Source organism: Pseudopodoces humilis, chromosome 8 (genome assembly GCF_049639895.1).
Source record: "Pseudopodoces humilis isolate 2021_Gansu_Grassland_sample_001 chromosome 8, ASM4963989v1, whole genome shotgun sequence".
NCBI lineage: Eukaryota > Metazoa > Chordata > Aves > Passeriformes > Paridae > Pseudopodoces > Pseudopodoces humilis.
The window spans coordinates 11553963-11575921 of NC_142207.1; the positions used below are offsets into that span (position 1 = coordinate 11553963).

Here is a 21959-nt window from a genome sequence, read left to right on the forward strand (position 1 = left end):
CTTTATGGAGATGGAGTTAGTCTTTAAGGCAGCAGCTCAAAATGGCCTTTCATTCATTACAAAGTTATTTAGTTACGGGTTGGTAACTCTGAATGACATTTCTACATCTTGCACTTTATTAGTTGATCCTAGCCGCTAAATGACATGGAGGGATCAGCATATTACAGCAGGGGAGTTCAGCTGTTTTGGCCTGTTTTAGGTGGGGTCCGACCTGCTAGAGTTGAAAATTTGCCTTTGAGATGATGAACTCCAGGGGTGTTGATGGTGATTAACTCAAGAGGAAGGGGGGTGAGATAATACAGCGGAAATTTAAAAATAATAAGTCTGTAAACACAGGGATGATTTCCTCCTCCACAGACAAGCAGCAATTCCACTGCCTTAGGATGAGTCATGTCCTATTTAGAAGAGGAACTGCTCAAGCATTAGTTTGTCAGTGCTGAGTCTGGATGATGCTGGGATAGGAATGGTGGAGGAAAGAGGACATGCAGCCACAGCCCATCTTTGCTTGTGCCCACTGGGACTAAGTGCTCTAACCTGCTGCATTGAGTCTTTGTGTCTTTGTCCTTTTTTTTTCCTTTTCACTCTCCAGATTTATACTTTGGAGTAAAGCCTGAGTTCTCCTGAAGCTGGCAGAACTGCTTGTCTCCAGTCACAAAACCCCTGAGCAGATGGGCACAGGTTTTGGCTAACCACAGTGGCAGTTGTTGAGCATTAAGGTCTGTAATCTCATCCAGGAGCAACTGAGCGTTCCGCTTCTCCCTCGGCCGAGGGGAGCGAGCATCTCCCGTGATGCTCAGGCTGATGTCCAGCACAAATACCTCACTGCTGCCACAGTGCAGGGGTTTGCTCCAGGGCCTGAGGACCTGCAGGGTCAGGAAAGGAAGCAGGAATGTACCAGCCTTTCAGCTTTCAGTGTGAGGTAGGTATAGGGGTCACAGGAGAGGTGCTGAAGAGCTGCACATTGCATCTTACTACTGACCTGAGCTGAGGCAATGAACAGATGTGATTGGAAACATCAGACTTGATTTTGTTTTCCAGAAGGTGGTCAGACAAGTTTTCTATTGTGGTCTAATCTCTTGATTTAAAAGCCATACTGAGAAATCACGTACATCCAACTGAAGAGGTGTTCCTTCAACAGCTTGGACTTTCACTTTCCCTGCTTTCATGTCCTGAGTAAAGTCTGGTACATTATATTCAGTAGACTGCCAGAAAGGGAGTTCATTTAGTTTGATGACAGATTAATACTGATTCACAAATTAATTTTGTCTCTTTGTATATCAAGGGTGTCCGCAACTTATTTAATTTGTAATAAATATAATTATAGAAATGAATGAGCTATCAAGATTTTTAAAGTATGATCCATCAATGTTGGCACGACTTGTAATCCTGGTCATTATAAATAAAATGGGTCTTTTGCAATATGGAATGCAATTTTCCCTGTAGTTTGTCTCATTATTTTCTGACATGTGGGTTAATATTAAATTACAATGCCTTAATTTTCAAATCAGGGCTCAATTTGTAAATAAGAGGTTAATAAATAACCTTCCCAGCTGGAGGCCTTATTGTGACTTCATTAAAATAAACTTTTAAATGAGATGAAGCCTTGATGGTACCCACATTGTCTCATCCGGTACATTGCAAAACAAAAAAATAATCTCCTTTGGCTGCCAAAAAAACCTACCCAAAAGTCATTGTGCCTCCAATACATTCCAGTGGTCTTTTAAATGTCCCATATAACTGGACTATACCCTGAATTGCTCCATCTCCTGCTTCCTGACACATGGAGAACATGCTGAGCTGTCCTTTGGGTGTGACCTTGAGCACACTGTGAGGGCTGCAGGTGGTTGGTGTTGCACATTGTGCATCTCAGAGCTCCCTCCCTGGATGCAGCTCATCATCTCTCTAAGCTCAGACCAACTCCCTCTTCTTTGTCTGCTTTCTGCTGCATTTCATGTGAGGTTTAGATAGGATATTAGGAAAAATTTCTTCACTGGAAGGGTTGTGAAGCGTTGGTATAGACTTCCCAGGGGAATGGTGGAATCACCATCCCTGGAAGTGCTCAAAACAAGTGTAGATGTGGTGCTTTGGGACATGGTTAGGTGGTGGATTTGGCCATATTACTTTTATGGTTGGACTTAATGATCTTTAGGTTGGTTTTTTCCAACCTAAATGATTTTGTGATTCTCTAATGCTCATGGTTATGTCTCTCATTACAACTTCCAGTGAAAAAGAAAAGACTTTTCTCAATAGGTGCCACATTCTTCACAGGAATTTCATGTTCTGAGCTGGATTTATGCAGTTACAGAGATGGAAGGAAAGTTCTGAGTTCTCCATTGAAGGCACACACCTGTGACTGGCATTGTTTGGGCCCTGGACCTAAACTAAGCTGGTTTGTTCTCTTCCCATTGCCAATTTCCAGGACAAAGGTCATTTTCCTTGTAAAGGGGGAGTTTCCCCTGAGAGAAAAGTAACATATGCAAGTTTATAAATAAAAAATCCCAAATACCCAGCCCCAGAACAAGAATTCCAAGATATGGTAGGAAAATTCAAAAAATCAGTCCACTCTTAAAGGAAGCAGCAAGTTGTTCTGTGAGACAGAGGTTGAACTAGTTTTGCTCATGAGTGCTGTTTCTCTGTGCTTTAACTGTGAGAAATGGAAGGCTCAATATTTGTTGTCTTAAGAAAAAACAAAAAACCAAAAAAACACAGGTCATCTGAGGTTTTTTTCCCCCTAATTTGAGTTTTCATTTATTCTAACAGAGAATACTGATGCATGTACACAAGACCTAGTTTACAACTGCAATCCCCTAATGGTCCTCCTGCTATTTTTATTTTAAAAATGTCTTTTTTTTTTTTTCAATAGTACTAAAGGTGTTTGAAATACCTTAAAATAATAAACCTCATCCTCTCTATCATTTGGGTTTATTCTGAGGGGAGAAAATGCCCTTTTTGTTCAGCAGTAGTGCTCACAGAAAAGCCATTTCTAAGTCCTGCTGAATCTGTTGGAACATCTGCGGGCTAGTGCTTTGCCCGAAGGACTTTGTCAGCACTTAAGTAAGAGCTGGGAAAGAGGTTTTACTTCAGCTAATCTACATCTTGTAACACAGTACAGTATTTTGTGTGCTATCTGGAATAACTTTGAACACCACGAAAAATGTGGTTTTTCCTGTTAAAAGGAGGGATGATGCTAGTCTAAAAGGCCCTCAGCCCTGCACTTTATTTTACACCTTTTTCTTTTGTGAGATCTGCTCAATCCCAACTTCCTGCAAGTGAAACAACTCTGTAGAAAGATCAGGAGTGGAAAACAACTCCATGTGAGCTCCTTAGAGACTTAACTTTTTCTGGTACTGATTCACCTGTGATGAAACCAGCCCATGTTTCTGCATAATAAATCCTTTTTTAGAAAAAAAAAAAAAGACAGTTAAAACATTATTCATTATTGAAGAAATGTGCAGATAATAGTTTAGTTGAAAATCTTTTTGATGTCACTTTTTTGCAAGACTACTCAAGAAGTCATGTCTCAGCCCCATGTTCTTGTAAATTCAAGGTTTAGATTTGGAGGGTTTTTCAGATAAAGTTGTCGATGTATTATATGTTAAATTTTAGGAAGGCATTGGAATGGGTTCAGGTTTTAAATTTCCCTCATAATTTGAGCAAATACAGACCATTTTTTGGAAGTGCTCAATGACCACAAAGCTGGCTCTCATCTCTAAGAAAAGGTTCTCAAACACAGTGGTGTCATTGGTGCTTTCAACACATAGACCACTGCTGATTTGTTCAAAACGCTCCCACTTATTTCCAGTTAATGATGGAAATGCTGGGATCTATTTTCTTTTTTCCAATTAAATAGAAACCTTCACCTGGCTCAGCTCCAGTTTCTATTCCCTGAAAACATTTTTCACATTCTCTGACAAATCTCCTGACATTGCTAAGACAAGCCATCATTTCCTGAGAGCTCCTCCAGCAAGGTGAGACCTGTTTGGTTCTTGGATGGCTGCTAACAAGGGAAATTCACTGGCCTGCAGGATGTGATTACGATCACCACGAGGAGCACCTTCTGCAGCTGGTGCTGGTGCTACAGGGTGTTCAGCCTTTTGGACTGCAGAGCAATCCCCATTTTCTCACCCCTCCTTAAGATCTCCCAGATAAGCTTACGCCACCCTCTTTGTGTGCCTGGAGTGATGTTTAATCCTCTGTGCATTTCATCGAATTTCACTTATCGTCATTATTGATGAGTGACACAGAGGTTAAACGATTCACATCAAGACATTTTCAAAAAAAAAAAAAAAATAATAAAAAGAACACATCAGTTTTGAGTCAGTGGAGACACTTTGCTCAGATGCCAATCAGATGGGTAAGTGCAGCAGGCAGGTTCCTTCCCAGAGGGCTGTTTTGCCAGTGGGAAAGGGGCCCAGTGAAGCCACCTGGGGATTACCAAGCTCGTGCTGTACAGTAACAGTGGCAGAGAGGGAGAAGCACGTTTGTTTCTTGCAGCTTGGCTGAGCAGCAGAGCCTGGGAGTGCCTTTGCTCTGAGCCCTACAGCCAAGGGCAGGATGCTGGTGCTGCCAAAGGGTGCGGCAGCCCACCTACAGACTCCAGGCCTGGGGCTGGAGCGCCTTTCCAAGCTTGCTGCAAATCCATCCCGGCTGTGCTCCTCGGCTGCTGTCACTGCTGTGGTCATTTCCCTCGGAGCAGTGGCTGAAGCTCTCTGGTCACAGCACCTTTTCAGGGAATGGCTGCTTGCATGACTGGTCAAGTGAGCAGTCGGCAAAAGAGGCAACAGAGCTAAAAATGGTGCTCTTGCTCCAGAAGTCCTTTATGTGAAGCTCTACAGATCTAAATTCTTCAAAAATACACCCTCATAAGCATCACTGTTTTGTTTTTGTCATGGTCAGTTACACCTCATGGCCCATGGAATTTTCCAAGTGGAAGACACACTGGGAGACACAAAGCCACGAAGAAAATTAGCCCTGCTTTGTCCAGAGTTTTGCTCCCTTCCCTGCTGCTCTCCTCATTTCATTTGATCTATTTTAACCACTACCACCACAATGTAACACAAACCTTGGTGCTTTGGCCAACACCCAGCTGTGAAATGTGTGCTCTTCTTCTGCATGATTCACTCTGCAGGTGTCAGGAAAGCTGTTCGTCGTGCTCCTGAGTCAAAAAATGCAACTATCTGTCTGTCAAAGCTTGGAAGAGAAGATGTTTGTACGGGCAGAGCACTCCAGAGTGCTTCCCAGAGTGGAACAGAAAAGGGATAGCAGCAGGGGAGAGAGGGGGCATTTGTGAAGGCTGTCTTTATCTGTACTCTTTCTGTACAGTGAATGGAGAGAGTCCTTTAGAAGACATTCAGAGCATCAGACCAAGCTTCTGCTTCAAAGTGCTTCCTTAAAAATCCTTTTTCCTTGAAGACTATCCTGGTTGTACTTACTAAGAGTTAAGGCTAGACAGAGGAATGTAGATCACAGATTTATGTAGTCTCATTCCCTGTTTTTTGGTGCAGAAGCTGGCTTTTGTGGTGTGCTGCTAGACTTTCTGCTGCCTGCTGATACCACCCTACACATGTTGGTAAAGGTGGGACGGTAAAACAGCCTCTGGCAGGCAAAGGTATCAGCCAGAGAGTTTGCTTTTTGGTAAGCCATTAACATGAGAGATGTTTCCAGAAAGTGCACTGTATTTGTATGCAGCAGCTCTTCCAAAGGTGGCAGCAGGCATGCCACCATGCCCCCTACATATCTGCCTGACAAGTCAGTGTGGGGAAAATGGAAATAGGGAGGCAAAGGGACCCATGTTATGAATCAGAAATGCTGGTGCAGGAGGAAGCTACAGTAGTCACAAACCCTCAGCATATGTGAAAACATCGCTTTGTTCTTTTTTTTTTTTCCACACCAAACATATTTAATATGGCCATTTCAAGTTTTACATGAAGCATAAATCAAAGAGAAATAAGTGCACTGGGCACAACACGGGTTGTTTTGTAGCTTCTAAATTTCTTAAGTGTTAGGTCATTTTACTTACAAGTTAAATGGCTGTCTGCAAGAGGCCTTGGTTGGTCATAAATTGTCCTTCCAATAATATAAAACACACCATTTGTTTACCACACGTATGCGCTTCCAAGTAGATCCAACAGCTCGTAAAGAACAAGAGCCCCTATGTCATCCCTACAGAGACCACTGCAATAAAGAGCTGTTGGAATGACTCTGTACTCAGTAAGTGCAATCAGATCCAGCAACAGTAGCTTTTATGGGCTTTTTTCTCCCCTCCAGGAAAACCTGAGATATTAGTGCAATATTAAAGGGCTGTGATGGTTTTACCCAGAGTGGGATCTTACTCTTCCTATGCTCCCACTGGCTTTGGGAATGGAGTGAGGTTAACACTCACCAAAGAAGGTCAGAATCAGACGTGTTAGGATGGTTTGTTTTCATAAGGGATATGGTTGATTGAAAAGAAGGTTAATTGAGTATTATGCAGCTGCCACAGTAGTATAAACTCCATGCTCTGGCTTATAAACAACATTTGTTGCAGAAGGGTTATTACCTGCTTACAATTGGAGCAGTGAGCCTTTCGTTCCTTGTTTATTCCAGGATGGCGAAGCAGTAAAAATGCACATGCTGGTACATGACCTCAGGTAGGCTCCTAGGAAATCTTAGCCCAGTTTAAGTAATAAATATGTTCTCACACCAGCAGAGGTGTGCCCTGATTGAACTCTGAAGAGAAGCACCAGCTAAAAGCAGCATTTGATCTAGATTACAAACCTACTTGAAGTGTTTGAAGTAGAAAAGAGGTAGGAGCTGATCTGAGTCTCCAAAGCCTTATGTCAATAGAAAAGATCTGAACAATTTCCTTTTGATAATATTACTGCATTTTAATTGTGATTTCTGTAGTTCTTGGACAGTACAGATGGGTGTGGTATTTATCCAGTGGATTTACATTTAACAGGATCATTAACACATTCAGTGACTCAGCCTGGGATCATGCTGAGGGTGGCCAGATTGGTGTAAGAGATCCACAGGAGTATGGGATTCACCTCTCCCAACTGGAGAGAGCATCTAAGCTGGCTACTTGGGATCACTCTGTAATCAGTAAGGAGAGTGACACATGTCTTTCAGAGGAAAAGTCCACTCCATTCCACGTGTCTAAAACTTAAGGAAATACTAATTTCACAAGAGGTATCTCTTGTGCCAATCTCTTGCCATGGACTTTGAAGGACCCCGGAGGGTTTGTCCCATACGTAGGAACCCTGAAGACAGGGTGAGGGTTTGTCCCATAAGTACCTGATTCTGCCAATCAGCTCAGGAGGGATCCCACAGAGAGGAAAAGGAGTGCATCCTTTTCAGTTGTTTCTGCATGAAACTGCTGGTTCATTTGCACCAAGTGTAATTCACTGATTCACTGGCCAGCTGCTTTGCTCAGCAGCTTTCATTCCAAACTCATTGTGCCCATGAGGATCACCTGAGAACAGTGTTCTCACGCTCCCTTAGGGCTCCAGCCCTGTGCACACCAACCCACCTCTACAAAAACAAGTTGAAAATCAGTCTCTTGAGAAACAGAGCTGACTCGTGCTGCAGCCAAATTAAATCTTTCTCATCAAGGAGCTGGATGAGACTCTAACTAGATCACAACTGATGTATCTATCAGTTGCTCACCCAATAATTGCTTCCCATCACATACATAACGCACAGATTAATTTCTCCTTTCTTCAAACCCAGTATTCAATTTGCCTCTGTCATTGCCCATCACAGCTCTGCTAATCTTTCCTATTTCTGTCTCCTTTTGGACAACGACCAAGTCAGTCAACAACCCATTTTTATCAAAAATCTTCTGGCTGACTAATTTGTTCAGCCCTTGCTCTGAACCCCTCTCCTGTAGGATGCCTGCTGCACTGCCACTGTCTTTCAAATCACCTCTGCCAAGAGGCAGTGAAAGACACCTGGGCAGCAGGACTGTGTTTGCAGCACACACTGACCTTGCTGCCTCTCTTTCTGCCACCTCCATCTCATCGTTAAGTGGAATCTCTTCAAGGCAAGACCATTCTACACCTGTGCTGTATCACACACCTGCCCTACCAGCTCCTCACCAGCTGTTCCTAAGCACCACCAGAGCCCAACTGACTATGTTGGTGTGGTAAGGACAGACCAAGACCAACCACCATTTGCCAATGAAAAGAAATAACAACAGACACAATGAATTATGAAAAAAAATTACTTTTTAATGTACAAAAGGTTTATATACAGGTTCAGCATGTTACCTCCATTCTTATGATGTAGAAAACAGCTAAAAATGTTCTTAAGATATAAATTTGACAGAACAATTCACCTACAGTACTTTTAGTAATGATGTCTTCTATACATAATATATACAGTGCTGGAAAGATTATTATAATACTTTTTCAGTAAATGAAGGAAGACCACCACTGGAAAGTCCAAAAAATCTCAAGTCATTGGAGATTTGGTTTTGCTTCTGTATTTGAACTTTTGCTAATGAGATATCTGTGAGGAGGGACTCAGGAGCCATTGTTGCCTTATGCAGCTGTTAAAAAAGTCAGATCAGTAATCAAAGGACACACAAAAGCCTGATCCATCTCAGAACAAGGGATGCCCAGTTGTACTTCAAGCATCCAGGACAACATACAATGTCCTAAAACACGTACTGCCCTCTTTTCATAAATGCAAAGGCAAGGGCAAGGTCCATAACTGCAGAAGAATATATACAGCAGACTATAAAACAATCCCTTTAAACACAACTTTCACAGGAGACACAAATAAACAGCCAGGCACCTTGCTTTGCTTCCCTGTCCTCATGCACCCTGGACATCAGCAGGAGTCATTGAGGGGTGAAGGGCAGGGCTGAGAGCACCCTGTGTGCACCCTGTGCATTTGGGATGAGGATGGATGAGACTGCAGGATGCTGAGCAGCAAGCACCTCCCTGCACTAGCCATACCCTGGGCTACTTGGCAGCAAAGCTGTCCTGAGCCACACCTGCCAAGCACAGCTCCTGCCTATTTGATATCACAGAGTTTGCCTGGAGGTAGCATGTGGCATTTTCATGTCAGACCCTGCTCATACTGGGAAGAGTGATCCTGACATCAGTTTGTGCAAAAGGAAAGCAAAGACACCAGAAAACACATTTATAGAGCTGTCCTGGTCCTGTGCAGGGGACAGAGTCAGGTGCAAATGAGAACATCTCACTGATATGACAGGGAGATGGACAGGAAAGAGTGGAGCTCTACAGATGCTTACTCAGTCCAGCTCTAAGAACCTGGGCAGGATGTCACACTTGTTCCCTGCCCTCCAACATATGGGTACAAAGCATTTGAGGCTAGGAGAGCGGGATGAGGGAGCTGTCCTTGTCCAACACAGTCTGAAGTTAAGCAAGGTCTCCTCCCAAGTACATGCACCCCACTGCTTCCACCCTTTTTTCTAATGACAGCAAAAATAAATAATGCAACAAAGATCAACTTACAGGCAGGTGGGAGTGTCCTGGAAACAGCTGATCACTATTACGAGCAGTATATTCTGGCATGGAATTTGACTTCAGGAGGCCCTGCTCCTCCCATCTCTTCCCTCAATGATGGTTCCAGGAGATTCTCACTGACCAAGCTACTATTCTGACTCACATACCTGTTTTGAAACTATACACACATTTAGTGCTGCAGGTACACTCTGCCAGTCAAACGAACAACTCAGGTTGATTGTGGTATATTTTTTGGATACAGCAGTTTTTTTCATGATGTGGGACATGTTAAGCTAGCACTGGGTGCATGCCAACAAGCCTGCTTGTGGGGCAGGGTGTTTTGGCTTATGCTTGGCCCCACAGCAGTGCAGCCAGGCACCTGTTGTGCGCATGGAGCCCAGGCAGAAACCTGCACTGAGCACATCACACAGCTGAACCCTGGCAGATGAACCTGTTCCCCCAATACTGCCACGGTGCACACTGCGCTGGAACGACTGTAAAACTCTCTCCACCACCAGCACTTGTTTATGTGAGCACCTCAGCACGGAAAACCCACCAGAGAGCAAAGCTGCTGAAAAGCTGCACAGGGATACAGTAATGTGTGCTCCAGCACTCTGACACTAAAGATGCATGTGGGGCACTTGCAGAAAGTCACTATGTTCAGAAGGTGCAAAGTTATGCATGTGTGTCAGTCTGCATGCCAGAGCCTTCCTGCCACGGGGGATTATTTCCCAGTGATTGCTGTTCTCAGGCCTCTGCTCCACTCTGCACATGATATAAACCACGTTGTAAACACATCTGATCAAAGTGTGCATTCACCTTTTATGTGTCTCATCAATGTGTCTTTCCAATGTTTGCTCAGAAACACCACTATGTTTTTATAAATGTACATTTTATATACGCTTCTGACAATACACTATATTTGATTTTTAAAGGAAGAGAGGCCTTGGCCACTTAACAAGAAAGCATGGTAAGGCACTTCGCTGAGAAGCTGTTTGGAAACGTCGCTCTTTGCAAGGTACAAAGGTATTTACGGTATAAAACAATACTGCTGGCAGAGGGCTTGTTTGGAGATATAACTAAACCCTACTCTCATCAGAGCAGAATATGTAGTATGGCTTTTATTCTAACCAAAACTGCATCCTCCCATTTCTTTCTGGGGCGGGTTGAAAATGGAATTATTTTTGCAAATGTAACTAACGGAAAATGATGGGGAGTGCTATTTACAGGGCTTCCCAGAAGGGAGGGCTTCATCTCTAATCACCCTCATGCTGTCTCCTAGCTTGGTGGTGATACCGTTCAGTGCTCTGGGAAATCAAGCCAAAAATATAATACTACAGGTGCACCCTTGTGGTACTGAACTGCCTGCATATAGTTTACATAATTATGTACACAGACTTTTTAAAATTTTCATTTTTAAATCCTTTAATGTATTTAACACTTATAAAAAACCCTACTCTATTGAAACAGATTATTTTTGCAAAGCACATTCATACAACTGCTTCACGCAGAGCCCCTTGGATGGCACCAAGGCCTTGTGCTTTACCGTTACGACATCATGTTTAGAAATTTACTCTCTTCCGCCAGCGTGGTTAGCATGGAGCTCATATCACCTATTGCCATATTGCTTATCCCTGCAGGTATGGTGGGCAGTGTCAGAGAGTTTCGTGGAGTTGTCAGGCGAGAGGAGTTCTGGGAGAGGTTCTGCAGGATGCTGGGGCTCAGGGTTCCTGACATCAGGCTCGAATGGTCCCCATCATCCATGATGGCATCAAAATCTATCTGGGGTGGCTCAAGACCTTGAGAGTCCACTGTGCTGGACACCTGGTTTGTTCCTGGGGAAGGCAGAGTGGCTGGCTTGCTGTTTTGTGTGCACTGCTGCTGCCTGACCCGGCAGTCCGCGTGGTTATCGAAGCCGTTGTTCTGCTCATACATGTGGATTTGCCCGTAATAGTACATCAAGTTGTTGTCCCTCGTGCCCTCTGCGCACTGCTGGGCTGGAGCCAGCAACATGTCACTGGTTCTTTTATGCATGGCCTCTGTCGTCTCCTGGCCAGGGCTGATGGCGCTCGTAGGATGGGGAGTTCTCATGTAGCCCAGCTGCTGGGCGGTGCGGACCCCTCGGGGTCTGCTGCCCGGGTTTGGCTCCGGTGGAGGACGAGGCTGGATCATGCCAGGTGGATATGCATGTGCAGCTGAACCCATCACGCTCTGCTGAGGCTCAAAACTGGGCTGACTGGAGGTCATGATGGGCTGAGGAAAGGTCTCCTGAGCTGCAGGGAAGTTCAGGTGGCTTGGCTGAGATGCGTAGTTCTGCTGACTTGGTTCATGCATGATCTGTCCCAGCACTGTGCGCTCACTGTTGCTCCTGACCATCAAAGAAGGGTCGGTTGCCATGTCCATTTGCTGAGGGTGAAGGTGGGGTCCGGACTTCGCTGCCATGTTGCTACAATTAGGAGAGATCTGACTTGGGTTGCCACTGATTGCACTGGGGCTCAGCATCTGATGTGGTTGGTTATACCCCGCGTGCAAGCCCATATCAGGGTTCATGCTGGGACCTAGGCTCATGGGCTGCTGCCGCAGCTGCATGCAGTTTAGCCTCTGCCCATCCATGCCCATGTTTCTCTGCATAAAGCTCTGCTGTGTTGCATTCATGCTGTTGTCTGGAAGCTGCATCTGCTGACTGTAGTTCTGGTACTGACTGAAGTTCTGCTTCTGCTGGACCACCGCTAAGTTCCCTTGTGAAAACTGCTGCTTTGACTGATTGGACATGATATCAACTGTGCCCGAGCTGACTTCATTCCACTGGACAGGCATGTTATTTTTATTCATGTCTGAAGAAGTATCAAAACTCATGGAACACTCTGCCATCATGGGCCCCAAGTGGCTCATGTTTGCCTCAGCCACTGCCATTCTGCGCTGGCTGGGCAAGGCTGGAGGCTGCAGCTTCCCACTTCCTTGGAAGTTCTGCATCTCATTGCTGTAGCCCATGGAAGTGCTCTCGGCCACTGTCCCATTGCTCTGGGATTTGATGTACTGTACCACATCATCTGGCAGCATAATGTCATCGTCTCCAATGGGCACGTCTGTCTCTCCGGACATGGTTTCTATGGTGATGTTTTCACTGATGCTCAGCGGCCGGGGTGAGTACGTGTGCCGGGGCAGGCTCCCGTCTGAGCGCCCGTAGCTCTGGAGACCAAAATTCCTCCTGTCCGTGGGGTGTGCAGGATGGAAGGGGTTCACACTGTTGGTGCTGTTGAAGCGGTGAACTCGTGGAAGAGCCTGGGGATCTCCAGGAGGTCTCCTCACTGGGTCACTTGCCCGTCTTGTGCAGTTGCCCTGCACCTCCTGGGGAAATGCTGGAGCTGATGGGTAGCCATAGGTGTTACCATCACTGCAACGCCTGGGGCCTGGCGGGAGGCGGATGGAGGGCAAGGTGGGGTCTGGTCCATCCATAAGCGAGATCCTGTTCTTCAGGGTCATCCTCTCCATGTTTGGCAAGGGAGTTGGAGGAGGGCCCCCTGTGGCAGCAGCATACTTGGCTTTCAGCCTGTAGTGCTGAGCTGGTGTGAGGTTCAGCAGACCCGGCATCCCGCTGCACTGGCTTGCCTCGCTCGAGCGGCGGGAGGCATCCGTGGAAATCGGGTCATAGGAGTCAGCAGAGCTTGTGTTGTTGGGGCGGTGCCCGAGATGCGAAGCCTCACTGGAACGGCGGCTGGAGAAGTACGGGGAGATCCCTGAGGATCTGCGGCTGACAGTGTAGGCAGAGCTGACGGTGCTTGTTGTACTATCACGGCGCTCGTTGAGTTGGTTCAGCATTGTAACCTCGTTGACAGACAGCTCCATTATTCTGGGGTTAGGCAGCATAGCAGAAGAACCACCACTGTTTTCTAGAACAGAACCTGAAAGAAAGGTTGCAGGGAAGGAAAAGGTTAGCTGAGAAATTTCACTTTGTAGCATTCTAGGTGCCAGAATACAGACCCACAAAGCCACCCCCAAATATTTAATAGGAGTGATGGTGAGTTTCATGTAATGGTAGTGAATTCAAAGCTTCATTTCCAGCTCTATGTTCACGCAAAGGGAGCAAGAAGTCTGGAGATAGAAGTTAAGTCCTTGCTGCAGAGTGCTTGTAACATGTACACTCATACTCAGCTTCTGGGGAAATGTCTGCACATGGGCCTCCCTCAGTAAGACAAAGGTAGGACTGGTGTGAGCAGTGCCACAGGGACAGCACATAGCTACAACTACAGCTACTCTCTGGGACAGATGCACAGCAGTCAGGGAGAGCCCAAAGGCTGACATTCAAAGGCTCTTCCAAGAGTAACCCAAGAAGCTCTGAGCATCTAATATAACCCAGGCATTATGCCTTTAGATTTCTTGGCCAAGTTAGAGGATCTCTAGAGGGTTCAAAAAGATGGTTTTACCAGGAATCACCAGCCAGTGGGCAATGAGCATATGAAGCTGGAGGCAATAGCCAGGAGCTTCAAAAGGCCTGTCAGAGCAAGATTATGGAGGGAGGTCTTGTCTGAATTGCTGCTCCAGTGCCTTCCTATGAAGCACACTATCCTTTGGGGAACTGTTATTGCTCCAGTGCCTTCCTATGAAGCACACTATCCTTTGGGGAACTGTTATTGCTGAAGAAATGCAAGCAGTCTTGCGGCTATAACTGGGACAATGAGGACAGCTGTGTCTGGGTTCTGGGAAGGCTCAGAAACAAGGACACCAACACCTCTGTCTCCCTTCACAGGTCTGTAGAACTGAGCACCTGGGTTTCTCTCGTGCATCACCAGATGGCTGTGTTTATACCCAAGCTGTCCATTTTACCTGACATCTTTATCTATCAAAGCATGACTCAAAGAAAGAAATGATCCTCATTCCTCCAGGGCAGACTCTTGGTTGTGAAACCAGAGTCAAACTCTGGAAGGTTCCTACAGGACATGGTCCAGGCCCAGGGCTTACCATTTCCTGAGATGGGAGGCAGCTTGGTGTTTCTGGCTTGTGGAGCTGGGCTCACCCATGAGCAGGAATCCTTAACTGTCTTGAGTTTCTCTTTCTTGAGCTGTTCAAGTCGTTGCATCGTCGTCATGTGTTTCCTTAGCTGCAGGCTGACTGCCGAGTTACCAGATGAGACCGTTGAGTCCACGACAGGAGCGTTGTCATCCAACGCCGTCAGATCTCCCAGACTTCCCCCGCTGTGCATGTTCATTTCTACTCCACTGTCATTGTTGTTGGTGCTGCCAAGGGGTGATGGCTCACTGCTGCATGACGACTGGCCACCAGGACTGGACTGACACATCTTGGGGAGGGAAAAGAGGACAAAGAGTTGGGGAGGTGAAAACATGGATGGAAAGAAATCAGGAGCCCAACATCCCCAGTGTTAGTCTGGGAGGTTAGGAGAGCTCCTATCCTAGGCTCTCCCCTGTCTTGTTACCCCTCCCTGCTGCAGGATCTCAGCTCTTCCAAAAGGCTCTCTCTTGTGAGAGGAGGATGGGACAGCACCCCACAGCTGGAAGAACCATGGTGATTCAACTGCAAGATGGAGAGAAACCAAATGCTCTTCCTTCAAAAGAAGGACAGATGTTTTTCGAAGAAAAGCAGCACGTCACCTGGTTGTGCAAGGTATATTGCAGCAAACACTGGCTTATCTAACATGGGATCAAGGCTTAAGTATTTCAGACACAACGTATTTCTGTCTTTAAAATACCCTAACATATAATTAGGTTAGCTGACAAACTTCCCCGCCAGATAAAAACCTGATTCACTGTTTGCAAACTCCCACTTGCAGATAAGGCAGATAAGCACCATAAATATTTATTTTATTTACATTAGGAATGTAAAGTACTCACATTGAATAGTTTATTTGCAGCAGACACTATATGGGCTGAACTTGCTCTGCTACTGCTACCAAACAGGATATGCCTGGCTTTTCTGCTCCAGGCCCATGCTCCAGCAAAAAATGGGGAGTGCTGAAAATGCAGTGAACTCTGCCCTGGGCCAAGGTGGGAATGCAGAATGCTGCAGTGTTTTTACTGTACTCCATAGCAGCCCCATGGGCAGGGTTGACTGGCTGTGATTGCCCTTCAGTCCAGATGATAGAGATTGCAATCCCAAGATTTAATGGTAAATTGTGATGCTGGGAGAAAGGTGGCAAAAAGAATTCTTGGGCACTGCATCCTCCCCATTTCTGCACTCAAGAAAATTTCTCCTATCCCTCCCCACTGCCCCACATACTTCCACTTCTACCCTGTGAGGGTTAAATGTAGACAGATATCTGCAGGAGATCATGCTTTATATGGCTATTTTAATACAAAGGAGTTCTTTGCTCACCTTAGTACCGACTGTCCTTAGGAAGGTAGAGTAAGGAAGGATAAGTGGGAATAAAGAACAGGTTGTTAGGACAAAGACAGCATTAACAAAAAGGACCAGGTTAGTAAAAGGAGGCAGAGGGAAATGCAGAATACAGCACAAATTACCAATGTACCCAACACTCCCATATCTCATCTTCCCTGCCTTCCCTCTTTAGAGGCACAAATAAAAGCTCCTAGGAGAGACTTTCTACCTGTTTCCATGGGTTTGGGGAGACACACAAACATGGGTCAAAACAAGGAGCCTGGGAATGATGGGAACCAGTGAGGCATCTCACCCCTCCCACCACCCCAACCTTAACCACAAAGCAGGAGTTGGATGTGGACCCACCAGATGAGATGCCGCCTGTTAGATGTGCACAAGTGAAGTGTGCAGTGCTAGAGAGGGACAGGGAAGAGAAACACATGACCCAGGGCCCTGCTGCCAGTGAAGTGATTTGGCTGGAACCCTGGGAGCACAGAGTGCTAGGAAAACAATCCCATACCTTCAGGAGAAGCAGGGTGGGGACCTGTAATTGTGTTAGTGTTTTCATAGGAAAAAAACAGTAAAACACATCCAGGAAGAGTATTGGAGGAAGGTCATCCTGTCCAGTGGTTCTCACACTCAGCTTTTGTAACACAGTACAGAACCTCATCACATGAAACTGTTTCTTTAGTCAATTAGAGATATTCTGCATGTGTAAATACTAATTTTTTTCCTAACTGAAACATGCTGCTGATTAGTAATTTGTCCAACAAGACATCCTCTAACCCTTCTGAGAAAATCTTTGTAGCTCCAGGGAATGTTTTTCACAGAAAGAATGATCTTTTAGCCTGGATTTGAATCAAGAAAATATATATTTTGGAGCTCAAAGTCCTTTCAGCTCAAGTGGGAAGTCTGGGGAATATGTGAACACTCCTTTGCAGGTGAAGGTCTGTTCTCCTGAATCCAGCCCGTACCCTGTCCCACTCTGAGCTGATGCAGCAGACCAGAACTTTGGGTACAAAGTGAAAAGAAACATCAAAAGGCAAAAGTGATTTGTGTGTTGCAACGCTCCATCTCCTCCTCCATCCTGGATGGGGTGGAAGAGGTTTGATGTGTTCGAAACCACCACTATACACAGCTCCTTAGCACCACTGACCACACTACTGCCAATTGTGGAGCTTCTGGACAGAAAGCTGATAAATGGTCTTTGCTTCAGGTGCTGGAGCTGTAAAGCTTGATCATGGTTAAGTGATAGTCTATACTCTGTGGGTCACAGCATTGCTCCCATATTTATTCCTAATTTCACTTCCCTGCCCCATCATCCTGCTACAATTTTCTATGGCAGCTGGGAGTCATGTATCAAATTTCTGTACTCCTGAGTAATCTGCTCAAGCCAACCTCAACTGATCAGGGAGGTGGGACTAGATGATCTCAAGAGGTCCCTGACAATCCCAGTGATTTTGTGCTTCTGTGTATGGTGGACAGGATCAAGGAATTGAACTTGCTTTAAGATACTCAACAAAAATAAAACAGCTAGTTTTATCCCCACTGGCTTCATCAAACAGCAGCAGACTAGAAAGAAAAGGAGTGAAGGGTACAGGGAGGAGGAAAAAAAGGACTACTTAAGCCAGGATCTTTGTTTCAAGAAGAGTTCATCCATCTGTGGTCATTGCTCAATTTAAACTGGTGAGGTAGATAAAGCTCATTTGACCACAACACTCTTGGGTTTTACCCACTTTCACAGCACAGGAACGCCAAGCTCAGCACAGGAATGCCAAGTACAGTCATTCCCCCATGACTACAAGGGCAGGAATTTATTATGTAGGAAGGTGCAAAATGTACTGGACTGTGCCCTGACCTGCAGTTTCATTTCTGGACTTGAACTCTATGGTTGAAGGGCACCTGCCCAGAGAGATTAATGGAATACAAATGCTTCCTGCCCCTACTGCATCAGAGAGATCAGGAACCACATAATTTCTCCCAAAAGCAACTGCCCTTACCACAGAATTCTCTGTTTTTATTGTTTTGACTTGTAAGCAGTCCTCCATGCCCCTCGTGGTGCTGTTGGCCTCGGGGCTCTCATCTGACACCTTGCTGCTCTGCTTGGCGCTTGCCTCATTGTCCCCATTTTCCTTGAGTGGAGGTGGCCTCGGGTGAACATCATTGCGCTGCTTCTTTGTGACGTGAGCATCAGGTCCGTGCACCGTCTTCACGTGTTTTCTGAGGGAACTGGGGTCCGTGTACCGCTTTGTGCAGCCAGGGATTTTACAGACGTAGGGTTTCTGTCAATACAAGCAAATCTTGGGTTATATTTATAATAACCCCAAATATTCCAGGTACAGCGTATGGGCTAAGAAAATAAAATGAGCACAGCAGCAGGCAGCAGTAAAATGTGGAGCATCTGCTCTGCAGGACTCTGTAAGACTGAGATATGGAAGATGTGATATATGGGCTGCTGCTGATCCACACAGACTTGGCTGGTCATTTCATGTTGGCTAAACCTCTTGTTTTCAGTTTCTGGATCAAAAGACAGCTCAGAATTCATGAAATACTTTCCTAGTATTACTTTCCCATGTATGTATTTGCTCGGGTGGCCACAGGAATGTTTCCTGATTAAGGATGGGAGGGAGGTGATGTAGCGGACCGGGCATAACACATTTGCTCTGCTAAGGTGGGGTCTACACCAAGAAAATGTCTGAAACCTTTGGAAGTCCAGTGAATCCAAGCCAGACTGGATTCACCCTACTCAATCTATCATACCACTCCAACACCTGTCACCTTGAAATCTCCTATTGTGCAAAACAAACCACAGGCATGCAATGTTTTTTTCAGATGACAGCATTCTATCCCGAATTCATGAATCATTGATTGCCATAGGAAAACAAGGCTGAAGCCATGGTTCTGAAAACAGAAGCCAGCAAACAGATACTTTTATTCTTTTAACTTTTTTTATTTTACTGAGTCTCCAATTCCAAAGTATATTAGCACTGCAGTTGTTTGAGCTGTTGCTGCTGCACTGGAAGCTCTGAATTCATCACAAGTTCTGCTTCTGGCCTCACAACTACTCTATGTATTTTTCTGCCAATGCACTAGGACAGATTCATGAGAAAAAACAGACAGATGATATTTGAAGGCTACCCAATATGACCATTCCTATTCATTTTTTTAAAATCTGTTTTGTAATTTTGTCCAGGAACTTAAGTGAAAAAATACAAAGGAGTATATATTCTTTGCAGAAAGCCAGTATCATCACATGAAAAACACTGAAAGTCTGCTTTGTATTCAAAAGCATGCTTCCTGACTGATCTTGGCACATCACTCAAACCACCTAAATCCACGTATCACCCCACTGAGGTAAATATTTAATATATTTTAAAGCTGGGTAAACCAAAGCATAAAAATTAAAACAGTTTGTTTAAAAATATCATGCAACCTTTTGGACAAGCATTATAGAAATATTATTACTACTATTAAGCCTTATTACAAAGAACAGAACCCCCACCACATGTGCTGAAAAATCCTGTATATGAACAGTTCAAAGATTTTTTATAAATACTTTATAGGCTCAACAGTTCTGATTTTTCTGACCCTAGCAATTAGGGTAACATGATCACTGTAGCTTGGACAGCAGACACTCCACCTAAGGGAATTCAATCAACCTTTTCATCAGGCCATACCCCTTGCAACTGAGCTGAGCACAACTGCTGTTTCATTGGTGTGCCTTTGTCTATCCCTGGGTTATCCAGATTCTGACATCCAGTGACATTTTCACCTTAGTGAAGTCAAGAGTTTAGATATCTCAGATTCCTCCCTCCTACTCTCATGCACATACAGGGTAATACTCCTCAGGGTGGGAGAAATGGAGAACTCCCCCTGCACTAAGCAGCACTGGATTTATGTGTTTTACCCTTGCTCAGCTTGAGCTGCTGAAAATGTCACTCTGAGTCTTTGGCTGGTCATGGACTCATGCCACTCCTCTGTGTATGCACTGGAGAGGGGTCACTCATCCAAAAATGATGAAAGCCCTTTTTCCAGGTATAACCTTGAAGGTATCCCCTGAAGGGATTCACACAGTCACTGAAGGTTTAAAATGAAATAATGTATATGACATTTCAACAGTCAAACCAAAGCCAGTGTGGTATCATACCCCCAGCCTTGAACTTCAGCATGTTTGGACCATACACCTATGTCCTGTCACACAATGACAGTGACAAACACAGGGAACTTCCTGGAACTTCCCCCTTAGAGGAGACTTGGATGACTAACTATGAAACTGGTGTATTCCAAGTAAACACTGCAAGCAGAGGAAAATATTTAGAAGGTAGCTAGGAACCACAATAGCTGCCAATGGGTAATGGGAAATATTCACAGACACAAAACTTCTGCTTTGCATTTGTGTGGTTCTGTGAGCCAAGGCCTCAGTACAGTTTGCTAAGCCAGTGGTCATGGCTACAGCTGGACACAGGACTCTTGCCTGGGCCTGCTGCCCAGTGTGATGAGCTTTGCTGTGAGGGATACCATCTGTTGTAAAGGATCATGTTATATGATCCTCAAAAAGAGGGTGTCAAAAATATGGCCCAGAGGGAGCCATTGTATGCAGCCTACAGAGCTCCCACAAGTCTTGGGGTGTGTCTGTACTGCATTAAGGAGGGTTGAACAGCAGTTCAGGAGTGATCATGACTGCAAAATGTAAGATTGTTTGAATTGTGTCAGTGCCTTGTCGTTCACATGGCAAGGCCAGCTGGTCTTGTACAGATCCTCCACTAGTGGCTGTGCTGTTCCTATACCACAGAAAGGGCTGGTGTCCTTTAGGAGAAGCAACTGCAGAGGATAAAACCCTTATCTCTTATCTGAGTCTTCAATTTGCATTGTTTGAAAGCAGCTTGTGCCAAGTGTCAGCATATTTAGATTGGGGTCCACAACAGACATGGGGTTGGATGCTCCTGCCCTACAGCCTCACCTTCTGGCATGAGGGAACCCAAATGATTTGACTTTTAAATGTATTCAAGCTCTGCTCAGATGAAGTGAGGTGTCATCCCAGATCCAGTGCAGCTCCTGATCTGGATCACTTGGGAATCTGAAGCCATTGGAGAAATTACATTTACTAACACATTCAAAAGGAAAATTCCACAAGGGACATTAGCTGGCTCAGATGGAAAAGTGCCCTGCCTAGAAAAGCTCCTAGTAAAGCTCCAGGAATCTGAGGTCAAGTGATCTAGGGGCAAAAAATGGTGCTCACATGCTGTCAGTGTGCACAGACTGGGCTGAGTGAGTCTGTATCCAGCACTGAAAGCTGTACCGGGAGTCTTGATCCATTCACATGAGAATCCTTAGGAACTGAAGAAAGATGGAAATTTCCTTTAAGACAGGAAAAAAATGTTGCAAATATGTAAATCTTCAGTGGCTTGATTGATTTATTCAGCTTATGAGCAAGAATACAGAGAGTGGCTTAACACTGCAAAATTAAAAGGTGGAAATATCAACAATGAAAAGGACACTGGATCCATCACTGGAGGAAGGCAGAAAAAGCATCCAGGGGTGGAGAATGAGCAGTTTCCAACACCTAAAATGTGAGATTAAACCACAGTTGCCTACCTTACAGGGGCAGAAGCTTTAACGTAGAAAAACGATGTGGTCAAATATCACTTACTGGGAATGCAGGATGCTGAGCAGACGAGTCATTGCAACCTATCTTTTTGGTCCCTTCTGGCCTCAGGGTTGCTGTAGCCTTAAAACAATTCCAAACTATCCAGTTTAAGTGTCAATATGTTTCATTTTAACTCAAGTCTTGCTGGTGGAGAACAATTCTGATGTTTGGGTTCATAACCAAAACAATGCAAACAACACTGGGAACCTGGTCATTCATCAGCTCATCTCAACATCATCTCAGCATAGAAGAGGATTCTAGATTTTGAGTCCTTATTCTGACTCAAACAGAATCTCTGAAACCTACAGAGCTTTGGTTATCACTGACTGATACTATGCCAGAGATAAAAATACTCCCAACAAGCCCTTTGTAGACACAGCATCGCTTCAAAAGGCTGTCAACCGTGGCAACTGCGTTCTGTTCTCCAGTAGTCTATATTTAACTGTTGCAAATTAGGCTACAGACTGAATTCTTCATGGCTGAAAACACTATTAGAACTTTAGAGTGTTGTTTTTTCTTCCCCTGTC

General features: G+C 45.0%; 1 protein-coding gene across 2 annotated transcripts in view; it reads right to left on the reverse strand.

Annotated features, from left to right (window-relative positions):
- Positions 1-8372: 8372 nt before the first annotated feature.
- The window catches only part of GLI2 (GLI family zinc finger 2), a 204798-nt gene continuing 191211 nt past the window's right edge, over positions 8373-21959 (reverse strand). For both annotated transcript variants that reach the window (XM_088059036.1, XM_005519663.3), the window contains 3 exons: positions 17786-18067; positions 14415-14751; positions 8373-13357 (listed from right to left, as the gene is read on the reverse strand). In XM_088059036.1, coding sequence (XP_087915162.1) covers positions 11004-13357; positions 14415-14751; positions 17786-18067 — 2973 coding nt within the window. In that variant the 3' untranslated portion in view covers positions 8373-11003. The remainder of the gene's footprint in view (positions 13358-14414; positions 14752-17785; positions 18068-21959) is intronic.